General features: G+C 35.5%; 1 protein-coding gene across 6 annotated transcripts in view; it reads left to right on the top strand.

Annotated features, from left to right (window-relative positions):
• The window catches only part of ERCC6L2 (ERCC excision repair 6 like 2), a 138,694-nt gene that overhangs the window by 14,849 nt on the left and 99,077 nt on the right, over positions 1–24,768 (top strand). For 5 of the 6 annotated variants that reach the window (XM_029201776.1, XM_029201775.1, XM_029201777.1 and 2 more), the window contains exon 3: positions 18,762–18,884. In XM_029201776.1, coding sequence (XP_029057609.1) covers positions 18,762–18,884 — 123 coding nt within the window. Of the gene's footprint in view, positions 1–7,835; positions 7,985–18,761; positions 18,885–24,768 lie in introns of those variants that run through there. The other variant, XM_029201778.1, reaches the window with a different exon arrangement.

Here is a 24,768-nt window from a genome sequence, read left to right as displayed (position 1 = left end):
AGAATATACGTATCAGTGTGTGTGATGGTATGATTACAAACAGTAAAATGTACACATCCTTAAGATGAATGAGTTTTGACAAATATATATATATGTGTGTATATATATATTTGTAATCAATACTGTAATCAAGGTATAGAACATTTACCTCACCATAGAAAGTTTCCCCATGTTCTTTTACAGTTAATACCCCAGTTGCCTAAACTTTTTATTATACATTTTCTATGATTTTTTCTGTTTTAAGTTATATTCTAGGAAGTGTTGAGAACCCAAGGTGTTATGAATACTTACATCATCTGTGAATTCAGTAAATTCTAAACTTTAGCTACATATCTTTGAGTGCAAAGTATAAATAACTTTAAATTGACTTAAAAAATTATAAAGTGGAAACAGTGGGCATGCATCAAAGATCTTTTATCAGGTTATATTAAAAATATTCAGGAGGTGGGATCAAGATGGCAGAGTAGGAGGATGTGGAGCTCACCTCCTCTCCATAGACACATAAAAAATACATCTACATGTGGAACAATTCTCACGGAAAACTAACTGGAAACTGGCAGAAGAACTAACAAGCAAAGCTGCAAGAAAGATCACCACATAACCAGGTAGGATGGCAAAAAATGGCATTGGATCAGGACCTGCATGCCTGGGAAGGATCTGAAAGAAAGAAGGTCCACATGGGCAGACCCTTTCCTCAGGAGCGAGCAGGTTGAAGCACAATCTGGGCATCCCAGTCCTGGCATCCTGTGTGGAGGAGACAGGCTCCTTTGCCTGTGGAAAAAACCACTGGGACAGACAGAAGGGCTGGAGAAATCTAGACTGTATTCCAGGGAATGCGTGCATGCTGGCTTGCCAGCAGTCATGGTGGAGAAAGCCTTGCACTTATAGCTGCCACTTTGATGCACTTGCCCATCTGAACTGGGAGAACACCCCAGTCTCGTTCACTCCACACTGCAGCATGGCCATCCGAGCCCTGGGAAAAGACTCAATCTTGCTACACAGAGACAGACCAGGGGGGGCCTGGTGTGTGATCTAGGTGGGGTGGTGGCCATTGTCAGCACACGCATGAGGCAGCAGGCAGGACTGCTGCAGCCACTGTCAGGGCCTGCACAGGTCATTGCCACAAGAACACACTGTGGCAAAGTGCTGAACCTCAAGCAGACAGGCCCTGGGAGAGGACTCGATCTAGCTATGCAGACAGCCTGGGAGGCCTGAAGTGTGATCTGGGAAGGACAGTGGTAGCTATTGTCAGTACGTTCAGGAGTATGCAGTGGTTCATCTCCCAGTGAGAACACCCTGCCTCTGCGCACTCCACACCACAGCTTAGTGCTAGATCTGGGACAGACAGGTCATGGGAGAAGACTGCCTCAGAGGCAGCCCAGATCTCTTGCAGCTGTACAGCCACCTGAGTTCCTGTAGCCACAATGCCCTGACCCCCAGCCCACACCACACCCCAGCCTTGCACTAAATGTGGGATGAACACAACAGAGAAAGGGATGTGAATTTGGGCTGCTTCTGAGCAGAGCTGCAGCCACCTACACAGGCTATGCACAGGTAATCTGGAGTACATGAGCCTCACTTGCTTCAGCAATCACAACCTTTGGGGCAGGGCATGCACTCGAGGACAATGGAGCTTGATTGAACGTGACCCTCAGGGCTTCTACTCCAACAACTGGGCAGCAAACCCCACCCCTGACAGAGTGGCAACAGCCACAGAGCAGAGAGGACATTACGCCTCACACCTTCATAAGCTTTAGATGCTCTGACGAAACCAACCACACCCCCTTTCAAGAAGATAATGGCTAGCATACCCTGAGGAAAGATGTGGCCGGCATCCATACCAAAGCCAGCCCTTGCACCAAAAACATTGGATACACAGTCGACAGAGGGACACTACCACATAAAAACATTCCTTCAAGACCACAGTAGACAACTGTTTCTCCTAACTTCATAGAGACAGAGAAAGTTAAGTAAAATGAAAAGGCAGAGGAGCTACTCCCAATTAAAAAATGAGAGAAATCCCCTGAAAGAACAAATAATGAAACAGAGCTCATCAGTCTACTAGACCTTGAGTTCAAAAAGGTGGTAATAAAAATGCTAACTGAATTAAGAAAGATTATCGATATAAATGCAGCTCACTGTAACAAGGAACGAGAAACTATAAAGATGAACCAACCAAAAACAGACAATTCAATTGCCAAGGTAAAAAACAATCTGGAAGCAATGAATAGCTGGCTAAATGACACAGAAGAATGAATAAGTGATCTGAAAGCTAGTTAATGGAAATCACCCAAACAGAACAGCAGACAGAAAGACAAATGAAAAAAAAAAAAAAAATGAAAGCAACATACGAGATCTATGGAATAATATAAACATGCCAACCTATGCAAAATAGGGGTTCCAGAAGGAGAAGAAAGAAGGGGATATTAAATGTATTTGAAGGAATTATGGCTGAAAACTTCCCAAACTTAAGGAAACAGTTATCCATGTACAGGAAGCACAGAGGGTCCCAAGCAAGATGAACCCAAACAGACCCACACCAAGACAAATCATAATTAAAAGGGCAAATATTAAAGAAAGAGAAAAACAAATATTAAAGAAAGAGAAAAACAAAGAGTCAGTTTCAAGGGAATCCCCATAAAGTTATGTAGGAACTTTGCAAACCAGAAAGGAGTGGCATGATATATTCCAATTCCTGGAAGGGAAAAACCTGCAACCTAGGATACTCTATGCAGCAAGATTATCATTTAGAATAGAAGGAGAGAGAAAGAATTGCTCAGACAAACATAAACTAAAGGAATTCAGCAATCCTAAACCTACCCTAAAAGAAATATTGTAGGGTCTTTTCTAAATCGAAAAAAAGCAAGAATCTATAGGAAAGGGAAAATCACATTAGGAAAGGCAAATATATAACAGGATTGAAGATCATATAAATAAGCCAGTACGTAGGTTAAAAACCAATTAAAAAATTATAAAAGTGATTACAACTACAATAAACAGTAAAAGGATAAGGATGAAGATGTAAAATAGACATCAAAATCACAAAGTGTGGGGGAGGGGAGTATAAAAACGTAGATCTTTAGAATGTGTTTGAATGTAAATGTCAATTTAAAGCAATTAGATATAGTTATGGTTCAACATACTTGAACTCTATGGTAACCACAAATTGAAAATGTATAATGGATTCATAGAAACCAAAATGAAAGGAACTCAAGCATACTACAAAGGAATTCATCAACCCACAAAAGGAAAAACAAAAAAGAAATGAACAAAGAACTATGAAAACAACTGGAAAACAAGTATTAAATTGGCAATAAGTACATACCTATCAATAATTACTTTGTCAGTGGACTAAATGCTCTGATCAAAAGACATGGAGTAGCAGAATGAATTAAAAAAAACAAGAACCTCCAATATGCTGCCTACAACAGACTCACTGCAGAGCAGAAGAGACAGACCCTGAAGGTGAGGGAATGGAAAGATATTTCATGCAAATGGAAGTGACAAGAAAGCGGGGGTAGCAATATTCATATCAGACAAAACAGACTTTAAAACAGAGGCCATGAAGAAAGACAAAGAAGGGCATTGTATAATGATAAAGCAATCAATACAAAAAGAGGATGTCACACTTGTTAACATATACACACCTAATATAGGAGCCCCTAAGTATATAAAACAAATACTAATAGACATAAAGGGAGAAATTGACAATAATAAAATAATAGGAGAATTTAACGTCCCACTGACATCAATGGACAGATCATCCAGACAGAAAATCAGTAATGTCACAGAAGTCATAAATGACACAGTAGACCAGTTGGATGTAATTGATATCTAAAGGACACTACATTCCAAAAAAACCCCCTCAAAAAACCCACAGTACCCATTCTTTTCAGGGGTGCATGGAACATTCTCTAGGGTAGATTACATATAAGGTCACAAAATAAGCCTCAACAAATTTAAGAGGATAGAAATTATTTCAGGCATTTTTCGTGACCACAGTGGTCTGAAACTAGAAATCAACCACAAAAAGAAAAACAGGAAAATAATGAAAATGTGGAGAATAAACAACATGCTACCAAAAAACCAGTGGGTCAACGATGAAATCAGAAAATACCTTGAGATAAAAAAGATGAAAACACAACTTTATAAAATCTATTGGATGTGGCGAAAGCAGTTCTTAGAGGGAAGTTCATCACAACACAGGCCTTCCTCAAGAAACACTAAAAATTTCGAACAACCTAACTTACCACCTAAAAGAATTAGAAAAAGAAGAACAAACAAAATCCAAAGTCTGCAGAAGGATGGAGATAATAAAAATCAGAGAGGAAATAAAAAAAATAGCAATAAAGCACAATAGAAGAGGTTAATAAAACCAAGAGCTGGTTTTTTGAAAAGATAAACAAAATTGACAAGTCTCTAGCCAGGCTCACCAAGAAGAAAAGAAAGAGGCCCCAAATAAACAAAATAAGAAATGAAAGAGGAGAAATAGCAACCCATACTGCAGCAGTACAAAAAAATCATGAGAGAATACTATGAACAGTTATATGCCAACAAATCGGGCAACCTAGAAGAAATGGACAAGTTTCTAGAAATAGCCTGCCAAAACTGAGTCCAGAAGAAACAGATAATCAGAACAGACTGATCACTAGAAGTGAAATAGAATCTATGATAATAAAAAAAATTCCCTGCAAACAAAAGTCCTGGGTTGGATGGCTTCACTGGAAAATTCTACCAAATATGCAAGAAGAACTTATACTTATCCTTCTCAAACTATTTCAAAAAATTGAAGAGGAGGAAACATTCCCAAATCCATTCTATGAAGCTACCATCACCCTGATACCAAAACCAAAGAGGTTACAAAAAGGAAAATTGTAGGCCAATATCTTTGATGAATATAGAGGCAGAAATCCTCAACAAAACATTAGCAAACCAAATCCAACAATACATAAAAAGGATCATACACCATGATCGAGTTAGATTCATTCTGGAGTCACAAGGATGTTTCAACACATGTGAATCAATCAGTGTGATACACCACATTAACAAAAGGAAACAAGAACTACATGATCATCTCAATAGACAGAAAAAGGATTTGACAAAATTCAACATCCATTCATGATAAAAAGAAAAACTCAATAAAATGGGTATAGAGGGAACATATCTCAACATAATAAATACCATTTGCAACAAACACACAGCCAAAGTAATACTCAACTGTGAAAAGCTGAAAGCCTTCCCTTCAAATTCAGGAACAAGATAAGGATGCCCACTCTCACCACTTCTATGCAACATGGTACTGGAAGTCTTAGCCACAGCAGTCAGACCAGGAAAAGAAATAAAAGATCCAAATGGGAAGGGAAGAGGTAGAACTGTCACTATTTGCAGATGACATGATACTCTATATAGAGAACCCAAAATTCTCCACCCAAAAACTATTAGAACTAATAAATGAACTCAGGAAGGTAGCAGGATACAAGATTGATATACAGAAATCTGTTGTATTTCTTTACACTGATAATGCAATATCAGAAGAAGAATGTAAAAAAAAAAATCCCATTTAAAACTCGCGTTAAAAGAGAAAAAAAAAAAACCCTAGGAATAAACTTAACCAAAGAGGTGAAAGACCAATATGCCAGGGGTCCCTAACCCCCAGGCTATGGACTGTTATTGAGCTTTAGCCTGTTAGGAACCGAGCTGCACAGCAGGGGTTGAGTGGTGGGTGAGTGAGCGAAGTTTCATCTGCTGCTCCCCATTGCTCACATTACTGCCTGAACCATTGCTTGCATTAGTGCCTGAACCATTCCTCCCCCCAACCACCTGTGGAAAAATTGTTTTCCATGAAACTAGTCCCTGGTGCCAAAAAGGCTGGGGACCACTGCTACATGCTGAAAACTATAAAACATTGGTAAAGGATATTGAAGATGATTCAAAGAAATGGAAAACTATCTCATGCTCTTGGATTGGAAGAAGTAATATTGTTAAAATGGCCATCCTTCCCAAAGCAATCTACAGATGTACTGCAATCCCTATCAAAATTCCTGTGACATTTTTCACAGAACTAGAACAAATAATCCTAAAATTTCTATAGAACCGCAAAAGACCCAGAATTGCCAAGGGAATCCTGAGGAAAAAGAACAAAGCTGGAGGTATAACCTGTACAGACTGCAGACTATACTGCAAAGCCACAGAAATCAAAAGAGTGTGGTATTGGCACTAAAGCAGACATATAGATCAATGGAACAGAATAGAGAGCCCAGAAATAAACCCATGCACCTGTGGTCAATTAATCTACGACAAAGGAGGCAAGAATATACAATGGAGGAAAGAGTCTCTTCAACAAGTGGTGTTGGGAAAGCTGGATAACTACATGAAAACAATGAAATTAGAATATTCTCTCACACCATATACAAAAATAAACTCAAAGTAGTTTAACACCTAAGTACATGACCCCATAAAACTTGTAGAAGAGAACATAAGCAAAACATTCTCTGACATAAATCATAGCAATATTTTCTTAGGTCAGTCTCCCAATGCAAAAAATAAAAGCAAAAATAAACAAATGGGCCCTAATCAAACTTAAAAGCTTAGCACAGCAAAGGGAACCATCAACAAAATTAAAAGACAACATACAGAATGGGAGAAAATATTTGCAAATGATGTGACCAAAAAGGGATTAAGATGCAAAATATACAAACATCTTGTACAACTCAATATCAAAAAAGCAGACAACCCAAGCAAAAAAATGGGCAGAATACCTAAATAGGCATTTTAACAAAGAAAACATACAGATGGCCAACAGGCACATGAAAAGATGCTCAACATTGCTAATTATTAGAGAAATGCAAATCAAAACTACAATGAGGTGTTCCCTCACACTGGTTAGAATGGCTATCATCAAAAAGTCTACAAATAATAAATTTTGGAGAGGGTGCAGAGAAAAGAGAATCCTCCTACACTTGGTGGGAATGTAAATCAGTGTAGCCACTATGGAAAACAGTATGGAGTTTCCTTAAAAAACTGAAAATAGAGCTACGGTATGATCCAGCAATCCTACTCCTGGGCATATATCTAGAAAAGATGAAAACACTAATTCAAAAAGATACATGCATCCCAGTGTTCATAGCAGCACTATTTGCAATACCCAAGATATGGAAATAACCCAAGTGCCCATTAACAGATGATTGGTTTAATAAGATGTGGTATGTGTGTGTATACACACACACACAATGGAATATTACTCAGCGCCCCCAAAAGAATGTAGTGTTGCCATTTGCAGCAACATGGGTGGACCTAGATAGAGATCATTATGCTTAGTGAAGTAAGTCGAAAAGGACAAATACTAATGATATTCTTATGTTCCACTTCTATGTGGAACATAGAAAATTATGTGTATACACACACACACACACAGACAACAGAAAAAGACTCACAGACATAGAAAATAAACTTACGGTTACCAAAGTGGAGTGGGAATGAGGAGGGACAAATTAGGAATATGGATTAACAGATACAAACTATTATATATAAAATAGATAAGCAACAAGGATTTACTGTATAGCACAGGGAATTATAATCAGTATCTTATAATAAGCTATAATGGAGTATAATCTGAAAAAAAGTAACTGAATCACTGTGCTGTACACCTGAAACTAAAAATATTGTAAATCAGCTATACTTAAGTAAAAAAAAAAGTAATTGTCCAGTGCTTAAAACTCAGTCATTTGTGGAACATTCTTTATGTCTCCTTTAATCTCAATTCTATGTAGTACATCAATCATTTTTCTCTCACCAATCTCTTGCTGAATTTTTCAGTAACTTTATTTTTATTCATCAGTTTTTTCTCAACAGTGCTTCTTCAACTCTTCTCCATTACCTCCTCAGTCGCCCATGCCAACTCATGGATTTCAAACTGCTGGAGGATAGAAATAAGCCTTTCATCTAAACTTTTGCAGTGCCCAGGACAGTACCTGGCATGTAGTAGGTAATAAGTATATTAATATATTTTATTGAATGCATTAATTAAAGTTGAATTGAGTAATCATATCTTTCTGTGGTTATATATTTAATGACCCCTAACCTATGTGCCATGTTCTACGATATACATTTTCCATTAAACGTATGTTAATTAGGCATTATTCATGCATTTTATTGATGAAAAAGTTGAAATTTATGGCGACATTATAGAAATTGCACAGGGTCACATAGGTAGTATAATGTTGGTTGGTCAGACTCCAAAGTCTTTGCCATAGCTCCTGCATTACACTGCCTTTTGTAATGTGGGTTCAGAATGCAGACTTTAAAGAATATTTTAAAACTCAGCAGAAGTTTTGACCATCCTTATTTATCATTATTTTACAGTCTTTTAGATAACATAATTTACTGAAAATCTACTTTGTTTATTGTGATATGCAAGATTGTATTCAGGGCATAAAGCCTCCTTACCTCAGTGAAATGATGCTAACAAAAATAGCTCTTGTTGGGCTTCCCTGGTGATGCAGTGGTTGAGAGTCCTCCTGCCGATGCAGGGGACGCGGGTTCGTGCCCCAGTCCAGGAGGATCCCACATGCCGTGGAGCGGCTAGGCCCGTGAGCCATGGCTGCTGAGCCTGCGCATCCGGAGCCTGTGCTCTGCAACGGGAGAGGCCACAACAGTGAGAGGCCCGCGTACAGCAAAAAAAAAAAAAAAAAAGCTCTTGTTTATTGAATCATTCTTATGTACTAGCTTGATATTTTACATACTTTTCCTCTTTTTCTCAAGAACTAAAATAATAGTGATTATATCATACATAAATGCATACTCATAAAACTGTAAGGTATAACTTTTTTATTGAGATGAAATTCACGTAACATAAATTAACCATTTCAATTTTTGCAATTCAGTGGCATTTAGTGCATTCACAGTGTTGTGCAACCCCCATCTCTCTCTGGTTTCACAACTTTTGCATCTCCACAGAACAATACCCCGTACGCATTAAGTAATCAGTTTTCTTTTCCCCTTCCCACCATCCCTTGCCAACCACTAATTGATCTTCTGCATCTATAGATTTGCTTTTTCTGAATATTTCATATAAAGGAAATACAGTTGTGACTTTTTGTGTCTGGTGCTTTCATTTAGTGTAATGCTTTCAAGGCTCATCCAAGTTGTAGCATGTATCAGTACTTCATCCTTTTTATGGCTGAATAATATTCAATTGCATGTAAATACAACAATTTTGTTTACCCATTTATCCTTTGATGGACATTTGGGTTGTTTCTACGTTTTGGCTACTGTGTATAATGCAGTTATACACATTTGTGTATAAGTTTCTTTGTGGACATATGCTTTCATTTCCCTTGTATATATACCTAGGAGTGGAATTACTAGGTCATATGGTAATTCTATGTTTAATTTTTTGTGCAACTGCTAAACCATTTTCCACAATGGCTGCACCATATTACATTCCCACTAGCAATGTATGAGGTTTCATGTTTCTTCACATCCTTCTCAACACTGTTATTTTCTGTTTTCTTCATAGTAGCTATCCTAGTGCATATGAAGTGGTACCTCACTGTGGTTTTGATTTGCATTTCTGTAATGATCAACGGTGTTGAACAACTTTTCATGTGCTTTTTGGCCATTTTGTATATCTTCTTTGGAGAATTGTGTATTCATGTTGCTATAGATAGAATGTTTGCATCTCCCGAAAATTCATTTGTTAAAACTCTAATCCCCAATATGATGGTGTTTGGAGATGGGGCCTCTGGAAGGCAATTAGGTCATGAGTGTGAAACCCTCATGATGGTGTTAGTGGCTTTGTAAGAAGAGTTACTAGGAAGTACCCCCTCAGTCTGCTTTCTGTCATCTGAGGATACAAGATGACTGCCATCTGCAAAACAGGAAGTGGGCTTTCACCAGACATCAGATCTACCAGCACATTGATTTTGAAATTCCTAGCCCCCAGAACTCTGAGAAATGAAAGTTTGATATTTAAGCCATCCAGTCTATGGTAATTTGTTACAGCACTCCAAAGTGACTAAGATACAAGTCCTTTGCCCATTTTTCAGTTGAGCTGGCTGTCCATATATGTATGAGTCTTGATTCTAGTCTTTTTATTGTGTCATTGTTCAGTTTTACTGTACTGAACACTCAATTTTTTTTTGTTTTTCTTGAATTTAACTTAATTTTTTTATACAGCAGGTTCTTTATTAGTTATCCATTTTATACATATTAGTGTATATATGTCAATCCAAATCTCCCAATTCATCGCACCACCACCCCCACCCCCACCACTTTCCCCTCTTGGTATCCATACGTTTGTTCTCTACATCTGTGTCTCAGTTTCTGCCCTGCAAACCAGTTCATCTGTACCATTTTTCTAGGTTCCACATATATGTGTTAATATACGATATTTGTTTTTCTCTTTTTAACTTATTCCTCTCTGTATGACAGTCTCTAGATCCATCCATGTCTCTAATTTCATCCACGTCACCCAATTTCATTCTTTTTTATGGCTGAACAATATTCCATTGTATATATATACCACATCTACTTTATCCGTTCATCTGTCGATGGGCATTTAGGTTGCTTCCATTTCCTGGCTATTGTACATAGTGCTGCAATGAACATTGGGGTGCATGTGTCTTTTTGAATTATGGTTTTCTCTGGATATATGCCCAGTAGTGAGATTGCTGGGTCATATGATTCTATTTTTAGATTTTTAAGGAACCTCCATACTGTTCTCCATAGTGGCTGTATCAATTTACATTTCCACCAACAGTGCAAGAGGGTTCCCTTTTCTCCAGGCCCTCTCCAGCATGTTGTTTGCAGATTTTCAGATGATACCCAATCTAACTGGTGTGAGATGACACCTCATTGTAGTTTTCATTTACATTTCTCTAATAATTAGTGATGTGGAGCAGCTTTTTATGTGCTTCTTGGCCATCTGTATGTCTTCTTTGGAGAAATGTCTATTTAGGTCTTCTGCCCAGTTTTGGATTGGGTTGTTTGTTTTTTTAATATTGAGCTGCATGAGCTGTTTATATATTTTGAAGATTAATCCTTTGTCCGTTAATACCTTTGCAAATACTTTCTCCCACTCTGGGGGTTATCTTTTCGTCTGGATTGTAGTGTCCTTTGCTGTGCAAAAACTTTTAACTTTCATTAGGTCCCATTTGTTTATTTTTCTTTTTATTTACATTATTCTAGGAGGTGGATCAAAAAAGATCTTGCTGTGATTTATGTCAAAGAGTGTTCTTCCTATGTTTTCCTCTAAGAGTTTTATAGTGTCCAGTCTTACATTTAGGTCACTAATCCATCTTGATTTTATTTTTGTGTATGGTGTTAGGGAGTGTTCCAATTTCATTATTTTACATGTAGCTGTCCAATTCTCCCAGCATCACTTATTGAAGTGACTGTCTTTTCTCCACTGTGTATCCTTGCCTCCTTTGTCATAGATTAGTTGACCATACCTGCGTGGGTTTATCTCTGGGCTTTCTATCCTGTTCCATTGATCTGCATTTCTGTTTTTGTGCCAGTACCATATTGTCTTGATTACTGTAGTTTTGTACTATAGTCTAAAGTCAGGGAGTCTGATTCCTCCAGCTCTGTTTTTTTCCCTCAAGACTGCTTTGGCTATTTGGGGTCTTTTGTGTCTCCATACAAATTTTAAGATTTTTTTCTTCCAGTTCTGTTAAAAAAGACTTTGGTAATTTGATAGGGATTGCATTGAATCTGTAGATTGCTTTGGGTATTATAGTCATTTTCACAATATTCATTCTTCCAATCCAAAAACATGGTATATCTCTCCATCTGTTTGTATCATCTTCACTTTCTTTCATCAGTGTCTTGTAGTTTTCTGCATACAGGTCTTTTGTCTCCCTAGGTAGATTTATCCCTAGGTATTTTACTCTTTATGTTGCAATGGTAAATGGGAGTGTTTATTTAATTTCTCTTTCAGATTTTTCATCATTAGTGTATAGGAATGCAAGAGACTTCTGTGCATTAATTTTCTATCCTGCATCTTTACCAAATTCATTGATTAGCTCTTGTAGTTTTCTGGTGGCATCTTTAGGATTCTCTATGTATAGTATCATGTCATCTGCAAACAGTGACAGTTTTACTTGCTATTTTTCAATTTGTATTCCTTTTATTTCTTTTTCTTCTCTGATTGCTGTGGCTACAACTTCCAAAACTATGGTGAATAATAGTGGTGAGGGTGGACATCCTTGTCTTGTTCCTGGTCTTAGAGGAAATGCTTTTAGTTTTTCACCATTGAGAATGATGTTTGCTGTGGGTTTGTCATATACGGCCTTTATTATGTTGAGGTAGGTTCCCTCTGTGCCCACTTTCTGGAGAGTTTTTATCATAAATGGGTGCTGAATTTTGTGAAAAGCTCTTTTTGCATCTATTGAGATGATCATATGGTTTTTCTCCTTCAGTTTGTAAATATGGTGTATCATATTGATTGATTTGCGTATATTGAAGAATTCTTGCATCCCTGGGATAAACCCCACTTGATCATGGTATATGATCCTTTTAATATGCTGTTGGATTCTGTTTGCTGGTATTTTGTTCAGGATTTTTGCATCTCAGTTCATCAGTGATATTGGCCTGTAGTTTTCTTTCTTTGCGACATCTTTGTCTGGTTTTGGTGTCAGGGTGATGGTGGCCTCGTAGAATGAGTTTGTGAGTGTTCCTCCTTGTGCTATATTTTGGAAGAGTTTCAGAAGGATTGGGCTTAGCTCTTCTCTAAATATTTGATAGAATTCGCCTGTGAAGCCATCTTGTCCTGGGCTTTTTGTTGGAAGATTTTTTTTTTTTTTTTTTTTTTTTTTGCAATACTGCGGGCCTCTCACTGTTGTGGCCTCTCCCGTTGCGGAGCACAGGCTCCGACGTGCAGGCCCAGTGGCCATGACTCATGGGCCTGGCTGCTCCACGGCATGTGGGATCCTCCCGGACTGGGGCATGAACCTGTGTCCCCTGCATCGGCAGGTGGGCTCTCAACCACTGCGCCACCAGGGAAGCCCTGTTGGAAGATTTTTAATCACAGTTTCCATTTCAGTATTTGTCATTGGTCTGTTCAGATTTTCTATTTCTTCCTGGTTCAGTCTCGGAAGGTTGTGCATTTCTAAGAATTTGTCCATTTCTTCCAGGTTGTCCATTTTATTGGCATATAGTTGCTTGTAGTAATCTCTCATGATCCTTTGTATTTTTGCAGTGTCAGTTGTTACTTTTCCTGTTTCATTTCTAATTCTATTGATTTGGGTCTTCTCTGTTTTTTTCTTGATGAGTCTGGCTAGTGGTTTATCAATTTTGTTTATTTTCTCAAAGAACCAGCTTTTAGTTTTATTGATCTTTGCTATCGTTTCCTTCCTTTCTTTTTCATTTATTCCTGATCTGATCTTTATGATTTCCTTCCTTCTGCTAACTTTGGGTTTTTTTTGTTCTTCTTTCTCTGATTGCTTTAGGTGTAAGTTTAGGTTGTTTATTTGAGTTGTTTCTTTTTTCTTAAGGTAGGATTGTATTGCCATAAACTTCCCTCTTAGAACTGCTTTTGCTGCATCCCATAAGCTTTGGTTCACCTTGTTTTCATTGTCATTTGTTTCTAGGTATTTTTTGATTTCCTCCTTGATTTCTTCAGTGATCGCTTGGTTATTAAGTAGTGTATTGTTTAGCCTCCATGTGTTTGTATTTTTTTACAGTTTTTTTACTGTAATTGATATCCAGCCTCATAGCCTTGTGGTCCGAAAAGACACTTGATACGATTTCAATTTTCTTAAATATATCAAGGCTTGATTTGTGACCCAAGATATGGTCTGTCCTGGAGAATGTTCCATGAAAACTTTAGAACATGGTGTATTCTGTTGTTTTTGGATGGAATGTCCTATAAATATCATTAAGTCCGTCTTGTTTAATGTATCATTTAAAGCTTGTGTCTCCTTATTTATTTTCATTTTGGATGATCTGTTCATTGATAAAAGTGGGGTATTAAAATCCCCTACTATGATTGTGTTACTGTCAATTTCCCATTTTATGGTTGTTAGTTACTATTTGCCTTATGTATTGAGGTGCTCCTATTTTGGGTGCATAAATTTTTACAATTGTTATATCTTCTTTCTGGATTGATCTCTTAATCTTTATGTAGTGTCCTTGTCTCTTGTAATAGTCTTTGTTTTAAAGTCTATTTTGTCTGATATAAGAATTGCTACTCCAGCCTCTTTTGATTTCCATTTGCATGGAATATCTTTTTCCGTCCCCTCACTTTCAGTCTGTATGTGTCCCTAGGTCTGAAGTGGGTCGCTTTTAGACAGCATATATACTGGTCTTTTTTTGTATCCATTCAGCCAGTCTGTGTCTTTTGGTTGGAGCATTTAACCCATTTACATTTAAGGTAATTATCGATATGTATGTTCTTATTACCATTTTCTTAATTGTTTTGGGTTTGTTATTGTTGGTCTTTTCCTTCTCATGTGTTTCCTGCCTAGAGAAGTTCCTTTAGCATTTGTTGAAAGGCTGGTTTGGTTGTGCTGAATTCTGTTAGCTTTTGCTTGTCTGTAAAGGTTTTAGTTTCTCCGTCAAATCTGAATGAGATCCTTGCTCAGTAGAGTAATGTTGGTTGTAGATTTTTCCCTGTCATCACTTTTTTTCTTCCAATCTCAATATTAAAATGGCTACACAAAAATTCACCAATTTTGATGTTTTTTTTTTAAATGCACACTGATATGACAGCTGTCACATACAATCTAACAAAATTGTTTTGAATGAAGTTAGAAGACAACTAAGTGCTACTAGAACCATCTTATGGAAAAAACAGAGCAAACCTTTTGGCCAACCCAATAGACTGTCCTATTTTAATTTATTTTTATTTTAAGGAAGCTAAGAGTTAGGAAAGCTAAGTGTAATACCTAAGATACTAGTTATCTAAATTTTGAAGGTTAAACCAACATCACATTTCCAGAGTCAACCAAACTTGGTGTTAGTATATATTTCTTTTTTACATTTCTATGTTCCATTTGCTAATACTTTAAGAGTTTTGCTTCTATGTGAGTGTGAGAAATTGGCCTGTAAATTTCCCATATTTTTGTTAGATTTCCTTATCAAGGTTATGTTGAACTCATAAAATGAGTTGAGAACATTTCTCCCTTTTTCTAAAATCTGGAAGAGTTTGTCTAAGACTGGCATTATAGCTTTCTTTAGCATTGGTAGACTTTATCGGTGGCTATTTGACCCTTAGTTTTCTTTGTAGAAGGTTTGTAATTATGTATTTAGATTTCTATAATAGTTATTTGAATATGTAAAATTTCCATTTCTTCTTGTTTCAGTGTTGATAAGTTCTATTTTTCCATTTCACCTAAAATTTCACAGTTATTGGCGTAACAATGTTTATTATGTCTTATACATATTTTTTTGTGTGTTTGCGTGTTCTGTTAGTTTCTCTTTTTTTTAATCAATTTTCTAGGGGTCATCACTTTTAAAAATCTTTTAACAGAAGGATCATTTGGCTTTGTCAATCTTTTTTATTTTATGCTTTTTCATGCTTTATAATTCTATTTTTGTGTGTTAAGTTTTCTGTTATTTTTATATATTTTTCAGATAGATTCTTAAATATTTTATTAGCTGGTTCTCTTCTGTCCTAATATATATGCATTTAAGTTCATAAAGCATGGCTTTAAGTGTATTCCACAAATTTAATATGTAATTATTACTCATTAGTATTCAACTTAAATATTTTCTAATCTCCACTGTGAGTTCCACTTTGAAATATATTCCTTACGTTCCAAATATTTGGGGATTTTCTGTTTATATTTTTTGTTATTTCTGATTTCTTGCACTGTGACCAAAGAACATATTCTGTATGATTTTTGTCTGTTGGATATATTAAGATTTGCTCTATGACTTTCATGTCAAATTTGGTAAATATTTTATGTGTACTTTAAGTGAAACTATGTTTTGCTGTAGTTTACAGTGGTCTATCAAATGTTTATTAGATAAAGTTTGCTTACCATTTTATTCAAATATTCTATATCTTTACTGATTTCTTTGTTTTCTTACTAAGTTATTTCAAAATCTACCATTGTGCATATCAATTTGACTACTTTTGTTTCAGTAAATGTTTCTTCTTTAGTAATTTACACTTCGTATAACTTCCAAATGAATTAATCAGTATCAAGTGTGCCTCTTTAATATAGTAATGCTTTTTGCCTCAGTATTATATTAATATAGCTATATCAACTTTCGTTGGGTTTTTGTTTGAATGGTCTTTCTCTACCTCTTGTTGTAGATGTTTTTTGTGTAAGTGGCACACATATTGTGAACAGAACCTCCATACTGTTCTCCATAGTGTCTGTACCAACTTACATTCCCACCAACAGTGTAGGAGGGTTCCTTTTTCTCCACAACCTCTCCAGCATTTATTATTTATAGACTTTTTGATGATGGCCATTCTGCCTGGAGTGAGGTGATACCTCGTTGTAGTTTTGATTTGCATTTCTCTAATAATTAGTGATGTTGAGCATTTTTTTCATGTTCCTTTTGGCCATCTTTATGTCTTCTTCGGAGAAATGTCTATTTAGATCTTCTCCCCATTTTTTGGTTGAGTTGTTTGTTTTATTGATGTTGAGTTGTATGAGCTATTTGTGTATTTTGGAAATTAATCCCTTGTTAGTCACATCATTTGCAAATATTTTCTCCCATTATGTAGGTTGTCTTTTGTTTTGTTTATGGTTTCCTTTGCTGTGGAAAAGGTTTTCAATTTAATTAGGTCCCAGTTTATTTTTATTTCCATTACTCTAGGAGACGGATCCAAAAAGATATTGCTGCATTTTATGTCAGAGTGTTCTGCCTGTGTTTTTCTTTAGCAGTTTTTTACATTTAGGCAGTGACAGATTCAATGCAATCCCTATCAAATTACCAATGGCATTTTTCACAGAAGTAGAGCAAAAAATTTTAAAATTTGTATGGAAACACAAAAGACCCCAGATAGACAAAGTAATCTTGAGAAAGAAAAAACAGAGTTGGGGGAATCAGGCTCCCTGACTTCAGACTGTTCTATAAAGCTTCAATAATCAAAGGTATATGATACTGGCACAAAAACAGACATAGATCAGTGGAACAGGATAGAAAATCCAGAAATAAACCCATGCACCTATGGTCAATTAATCTATGACAAAGGAGGCAAGAATATACAGTGGAGAAAAAACAGTCTCTTTAATTAGTGGCACTGGGAAAACTGGACAGCTACATGTAAAGAATGAAATTAGAAGATTCTCTAACACCATATACAAAAAATAAAGTCAAAATGGATTAAAGACCTAAATAAAAATATCACTCCGTTGTATAGTGTCTCCACTGTTTTTGCTGCAAGATCAGCTATTTGTCTAATTGTTGCTTAATAGATAATCTGTTTTTTCCTCTGACCACTTTTAATATATTTCTGTCTCAAATTTTGAGCAGTTTTTTCCCTGCAGGGACTACTTGTGGATTTTTTTTTTTTTGGCTTCATGTTCTTAGTCGACATGGAATATGTGGCTTTTTAAAAAAATTATTTAATCTATTTTTGGCTGTGCTGGGTCTTCTTTGCTGTGTACAGGCTTTCTCTAGCTGCAGCAAGTGAGGGCTACTCTTCGTTGCAGTACGCGGGCTACTCATTGCAGTGGCTTCTCTTGTTGTGGAGCATGGCCTCTAGAGCGCAGGCTCAGTAGTTGTGGTGCGTGGGCTCAGTAGCTCCGCGGCATGTGGGATCTTCCTGCACCAGGGGTTGAACCCTTGTTCCCTGCATTGGCAGATGGATTCTTAACCTCTGTGTATGGCTTGATTTTTGAAATCAGTTTTTGAAAGCTTTCAGCCCTTACCTCTTCAAATACTTCTGCACCATTCTTTTTCTTCTATCATTTGAGATTCACATTGTAGGATCTACACCATGTTGAAAACACTATTTTTTGATAGTTTTTCTAATTCTCTCATATTTTTTCTTTAGATTTTAATATTTGTATAACTTATTTTTCTAAAGTAATGATCAGTTATTTTCCCCCATATATATGTATACCTCATATATTTTCCCCTTAATATTTAAAACAACTCTTCCAGTATTATATTTGGTATTTTCATACAATTTTAGTTATTCAAAGAGATTAACTTAGTTGCCCAAGTTCACATATCTGCCAAGCAACTTAGGTTGAAATTTGAACCAAGGTCTAGTTTAAATATCTCTTGCTTTTCATTGTATGAAGTTACATTTCCTTTTTTCCTATGTCTTTTTGTCTTTCTCATTTGATATTTGGAGAATAGCTGTTATTCAGAATGGTGTGTATAATGATGAATTGCCTTAGTTTATCTTAAAATAACATTCTGTCATTCCACCTATATGTATTGGATACAGAAAAATGCACAAATTTTTGAGCCAAGTATTACCCCTTTAATGAGTTTATTTTCTACAAGGAAAAAGGAATGTACACAGTTTATTGTAATAGAGAATATGATATCTCAACTGATGAGATCAAGAATGAATTCATTGAGTGAGTAGAACTTATCATGGAAGAGATGGCAATGTGAGAATTTTTATTTTAATTTTTTTTTATTGCATTCAAGGGTAACTTTTATATTATAGATTTGTTTGTTAATACAAATAAAGAAAACTGATACTAGTGGTTCATATTGTGTTTCCTCCCAGCAAATCTATTTGTACATACTCAAATTGTCACTTACTGAGTATTCAGGTAAACAGTAAAATTTTGTCCATCACGATACACAGTGATTGAAAAAATTGGATTTTTTCTCCGTAGGTTATTTCATTTTTGGCTGCAGTTTTGGGTAAAAAGGGAACTCGTGAAGATATTGAAAATAATATGCCAGAGTTTTTACTAAGAAGTATGAAAAAGGAACCCCTTTCTTCTACAGCAAAAAAGGTAAGATATCTAGAAATGTACAGTTCATGAAGCTGGTATTGCAAAAGTGTCTGGAAACTTTTAAACATTATACATTATAATATAAATTTAAAACATAAGGATTTAAAGACATTATTTAAACATTTATTTCATAGACCTAATTTCTGAAGGATTATCAGTTTTGTCCTCAAGTTAGATATGATTGACTCTGAAAGTAGCAAAATGTAATTTCAGTTTGAATTTTGGGGGTGGGTTGGGGCTTTCAATCTTTTGCTTGGCAAGATTTACATGACTTAATTTGATTAATTTGTTAAATTTCCATGAATGTGTATGTAAAGTTAATTGAAGTCCATTGTATTGTTTTTTATCTATGTGAGAATGAAATACAGACAGTAGTAGATATTGCTAACACAGGTGCCTCAATGATAAAGTTGCATAGCAGAATAATTACCTCCTGAATATATGAAACAAATCCATCCTATACAAGGAACATCAAAGTTGGAATCAGAAAGGCTAAGGTCTAGGCTTGTCACTGTCTCTGCCCATGTGACTGTTAATGCTATTCATATCCATTCTTCAGCTTTCTCCTTTGTAAATGTGTGTTTATAAATATCTTATACATAATTCTTATAAAAAATAAAAGATTTCTAAAAAAAAATGAAATGCAAAAAAGAAAGGTGTACTATAGGTATGTGTCTGACTTTTATATTGTCCTCAGCATCCAGGAAACTGGATAGAAATAAAGTTTAACTGATTTCGTGAAATCCTTACCATATTATGGCGATGATCCACTTTCTGCACGTTTTTAAACAGTGTCTTTTACATATTTCTTATATATAAGATTGCTGAGAAGTCCAAGTTTACTCTTGTCTATGATTAAGGGCATTTCAGTGTAAAATTTTGAGAAGTATTGGCTTAAGGTATTAAAAAATCTTATTACTTTAAATTTCCTATTATTTTCAATAACATAGGTACATTCTTTTTTTTTTTTTGCGGTTCGCGGGCCTCTCACTGTTGTGGCCTCTCCCGTTGCGGAGCACAGGCTCCGGACGCGCAGGCCCAGCAGCCATGGCTCACGGGCCCAGCCACTCCGTGGCATGTGGGATCCTCCCAGACCAGGGCACAAACCTGCGTCCCCTGCATCGGCAGATGGACTCCCAACCACTGCGCCACCAGGGAAGCCCTAGGTCCATTCTTAGTGTCAATTTAAATTTGACCCTAAAGAAGCATTATAATTCTTAATGTGTTTTAAGTTTTCAAGAGTTCAAGTACTGTTTTTAGCTTTGTTTTCAGATTGATTTGAATGTGTTGGACCATCCTTGCATCCCTGGAATAAATCTCACTTGACGATGGTGTATGATCCTTTTAATGTATTGTTGAATTCAGTTTGCTAGTATTTCACTGAGGATTTATGTTTATCAGGGATATTAGCCTGTAATTTTCCTTTCTTGTGGTGTTCTTGTCTGGTTTTGGTATCAGGGTAATGCTGGCCTTGTAAATGTTTGGAAGTATCACCTCCTTTTCTATGTTTTTTGGAAGAATGTGGGAAGAATTGGTGTTAATTTGGTAGAATTTACCAGTGAAGGTGTCTGGTCCTAGATTTTTGTTTGTTTGGAGGTTTTTGGTTAATGATTGACTCTCCTTACTAGTAATTGTTCCGTTCTGATTTTCTGTTTCTTCATGATTCAGTCTTGGTAGGTTGTCTGTTTATAGTAATTTGTCCATTTCTTCTAGCTTATCTAATTTGGTGGTGTATAATAGTGCAGAGTAATTTCACATGATCCTTTGTATTTCTGTGTTATTATTTGTAATGTCTTCTGTTTCATTTCTAATTATATTTATTTGAGCCTTCTCTCTTTTTCTTAGTCTAGTTAAGGGTGTCAGTTTTGTTTATCTTTTCAAAAAACAGCCCTTAGTTTTATTAATTTTTTCTATTATCTCTCTAGTCTCTATTTCATTTATCCTCTCTGATCTTTGTTGTTTCTTTCCTTCTAACTTTGGGCTTAATTTGTTCCTCTTTTTCTAGATTCTTAAGGTATAAAGTTGGGTTGTATATATGACTTTTTTTTTTTTAATATAGGCATTTATCACTATATACTTCCCTCTTAGAACTCCTTTTGCTGTGTCCCATAAGTTTTGGTATGTTGTGTTTCAGTTTTCATTTGTCTTAAGGTATTTTTTGATTTCGTTTTTGATTTCTTCTTTGACCCATTGGCTGTTGAGGAGCATATTATTTAATCTCGACATATTTGTGGATTTTTTAGTTTTCCCCTTTGATATCATACCATTATGTGATAAGATATTTGATATGATTTCAGTCTTCTTAAGTTTATTAAGACTTGTCTTGTCTCATAACATTTTATCTGTCCTGGAGAATGTTCCATATGTGCTTGAGAAGAATATGTATTCTGCTCCTGTTGAATGTTCTGTATGTGTCACTAGGTCCATCTGATCCAATGTGTAGTTTAAGTTCAATGTTTCTTTATTGATTTTCTGTCTGAGTGATCCATTGTTGAAAGTGGAGTATTGAAGTTCCCTATTATTTTATTGTTGTCATTTTTTTCCTCTTCACATCTGTTAATATTTCCTTTATATACGTAGGTGTTCTGATATTGGGTGTATAAATATTTACAGCTGTTACATCCTCTTGATGAATTGACCCTTTTATCATGATCTAATGACCTTCTTTGTCTCTAAGAATAGCTATCCTCACTTTCTTTTGGTTTCCATTTGCATGGAATATCATTTTCCATCCACTCACCTTAAGTTTATATGTGTCTTTAAAGCTGAAGTGAATTTCATTGGTAATATGTGTTTGGGTCTTTTTTAAAAAAAATCCATTCAACCACTTTATGTCTTTTGATTGGAGAATTTAATCTATTTACATTTAATGTTCCATTCGTTTCCATGACCCAGTCCTTCCAACTGTCTGTTCTTCATTGAGTTTTTTGTTGTTGTTTTATTTTGTTGGTTGTTGTCATATTTAAGTTTCTTCTAGGAAAACTCACTTTGTGGGTTTTCTTTTTTTTTTTTTTTTTTTTGGAAATTTTCTCTTATGTAGGTAAAGGATGGATTCCTCAGGTCTTCAAGTATGTCAGTTCTCATCTGTTTTTGTAGTGTTCTGATCATCCGGTAGTGCCCTTCCAGGCATTTTACTGCTATTATGGATTGATTTTTATATTTGTCCTTTTGTTTTATTGGCATCAATAAATGCATGTGTTTAGTTAATCATTTGAACTGGAATTCTATAAAGAATGTTTTTAATGAGATTACCAGTGACATCCTACAGTATTCCCCAGAAGCAAATCCAAACAAAACTTATAATTTTGTGTGATGAAATTTACAAAAGATAAATTTGTCTTGATCCATTTAAAACCTCAGTGCATTTTTAAAAGATAGTCTATTGGGCTTCCCTGGTGGCACAGTGGTTGAGAATCTGCCTGCCAATGCAGGGGACACGGGTTCAAGCCCTAGTCTGGGAAGATCCCACATGCCATGGAGCAACTGGGCCCGTGAGCCACAATTACTGAGCCTGTGCGTCTGGAGCCTGTGCTCCGCAACAAGAGAGGCCGCGATAGTGAGAGGCCCATGCACCGTGATGGAGAGTGGCCCCTCCTTGCCACAACTAGAGAAAGCCCTCACACAGAAATGAAGACCCAACACAGCCATAAATAAATAAATTTAAAAGATAGTCTATTAAATAGCTAGAAGAGAAATAAATTTCTTTATATTTATTATGCTAATGCCAAAATTGCAATGGAATATTGAAAAATTAATGTTCGAAATACTTGAAAAAAATCCTTTTAATGAATTAAAATATTATCAATTAAGGAGTGATGGGTTTGAGGTATGTATGTGTGATACACGATGCATCTTATATATATTTTTAACCTTTTCAAGTGTGAATAAATCATCTAAGAATGTGTGAAATAGATGTTTTGTGCCAAGAATAAATTCCTAAAGGAAAAGATACAAACTATACGTTTCAAATATTCTTGGAATGATTCTTTAGATTTAGGCTGTTAAGATTGGGATTCAGTCTTTATGAAAATGAATCAAAGTAAATTCTTTTAAAAATACTACTATCTTGTATAATAAAACTTCAAAGATTCTGTGTAAAATCCATAATCAGTATTAATGCAGAGAGGGAGGATTTTTCTAGCAGTCATAATACCAACATCAGACACAATTTCAATGGTGATTAAACAAAAATTTTTCCAGTATTTTATTTACTGTACACTATTTCTTTAATTATCTTGCAAATGATGCTACTTGTTTGATTTTTTGCTACTGAGTTCTTCATATATTTTTGATATTAACCCCTTGTTATATACATGGTCTGCAAATATTTTCTCCCATTTAGTAGATTTCCTTTTCATTTTGTTGATGGTTTTCTTTGTTGTACAGAAGCTTTTTAGCTTGATGTAGTCCTACTTTTTGGTGTTTGCTTTTGTTGCCTTTGCCTTTGGTGTCAAATCAAAAAAATCTTGTCAAGATGTAAAGGAGCTTACTGCATATGTTTTCTTCTAGGAGTTTTATGGTTTCAGGTCTTAATTTCAAGTCTTTAATCCATTTTGAGTTCATTTTTGTGTATGGTATAAGACAGTGACCCAATTTCATTCTTTTGCATGTGGTTATCCAGTTTTTCCAGCACCATTTATTGATATCTTGACAATATTTATTCTTCCATGAGCATTGATTATCTTACTATTTATTTGTGACATTTAAAGTTTTTTTCATCAGTGTCTCATAGTTTTCAGTATACAGGCTTTTTATTTCTTTGTTTAAATTTATTTCTAATTATTTTATCCTTTTTGATACAGTTGTAAATGAGATTGTTTGCTTAACTTCTCTTTCTAATAGTTGTTAGTGTGTAAAAATGAAATGGATTTTTGTATTGATTTTGTATCCTGTAACTTTAATCAATTTATTAATTCTAACAGTTTTCTGGTGGAATGTTTAGGGTTTTCCGTGTATTTCTGTGTCTTTGGCAAATAGTGACAGTTTTACTTCCTTTCAAATTTGGATTTTTTTTCCCCTCTGGTTAGGATTTTCAGTACTATGGGAATAAAAGTGGTGAAAGTGTGCATCTTTGTCTTGTTCCTTGTCTTACAGGAAAAGCTTTCAGCTCTCACTATTGAGTATGATGGTAACTGTGTGCTGGTCATATATGGCCTTTATTATGTTGAGGTATGTTGTCTCTGTACCCAATTTGTTGAGTTTTTATCATAAATGGATGTTGAATTTCCTCAAATGCTTTTTCTGCTCTGTTGAGATGACTGTATGGTTTATTCTTCATTTTGTTAATGTGGTGTATCATGCAGTTGATTTGCATATGTTGAATCGTCCTTGCATCTATGGAATAAATCTCACTTGATAATAATTTATGATCATTTTTGATGTATTGTTGGATTCATTTTGCTAATATTTCATTGAGGATTTTTATATTTATGTTCATCAGGGATATAGCCTATAATTTTCCTTTCTTGTGGTATCCTTGTCTGGTTTTGGTATTGGGCCTTATAAAATAAGTTTGGAAGCATCCACTGCTCTTCTGTTTTTTTCAAAAAGTTTGAGAAGGATTGGTATTAATTCTTCTTTGAATGTTTGATAGATTTTACCAGTGAAGCTGTCTGGTCCTGAACTTTTGTTTATTTGGAGGTTTTTGGTTACTTATTCAATTTCCTTACTAGGAACTGTTCTGTTCAGATTTTCTATTCATGATTCAGTCTTGGTACATTGTATGTTTCTAAGAATATATCCCTTTCTTCTAGTTTTCCAGTTTGTTGGCATAAAATTGTTAGTAGTAGTCTCTTATGATCCTTTTTATATCTGTGGTATCAACTGTAAGTTCTCCTCTTTTATTTCTGATTTTATTTGAGCCCTCTATCTTTATTTCTGTTAT

This window comes from Monodon monoceros, unplaced genomic scaffold, assembly GCF_005190385.1.
Source record: "Monodon monoceros isolate NGI ecotype Baffin Bay Population unplaced genomic scaffold, NGI_Narwhal_1 Super_Scaffold_5, whole genome shotgun sequence".
NCBI lineage: Eukaryota > Metazoa > Chordata > Mammalia > Artiodactyla > Monodontidae > Monodon > Monodon monoceros.
This window is presented reverse-complemented; position numbering and strand designations above follow the sequence as displayed.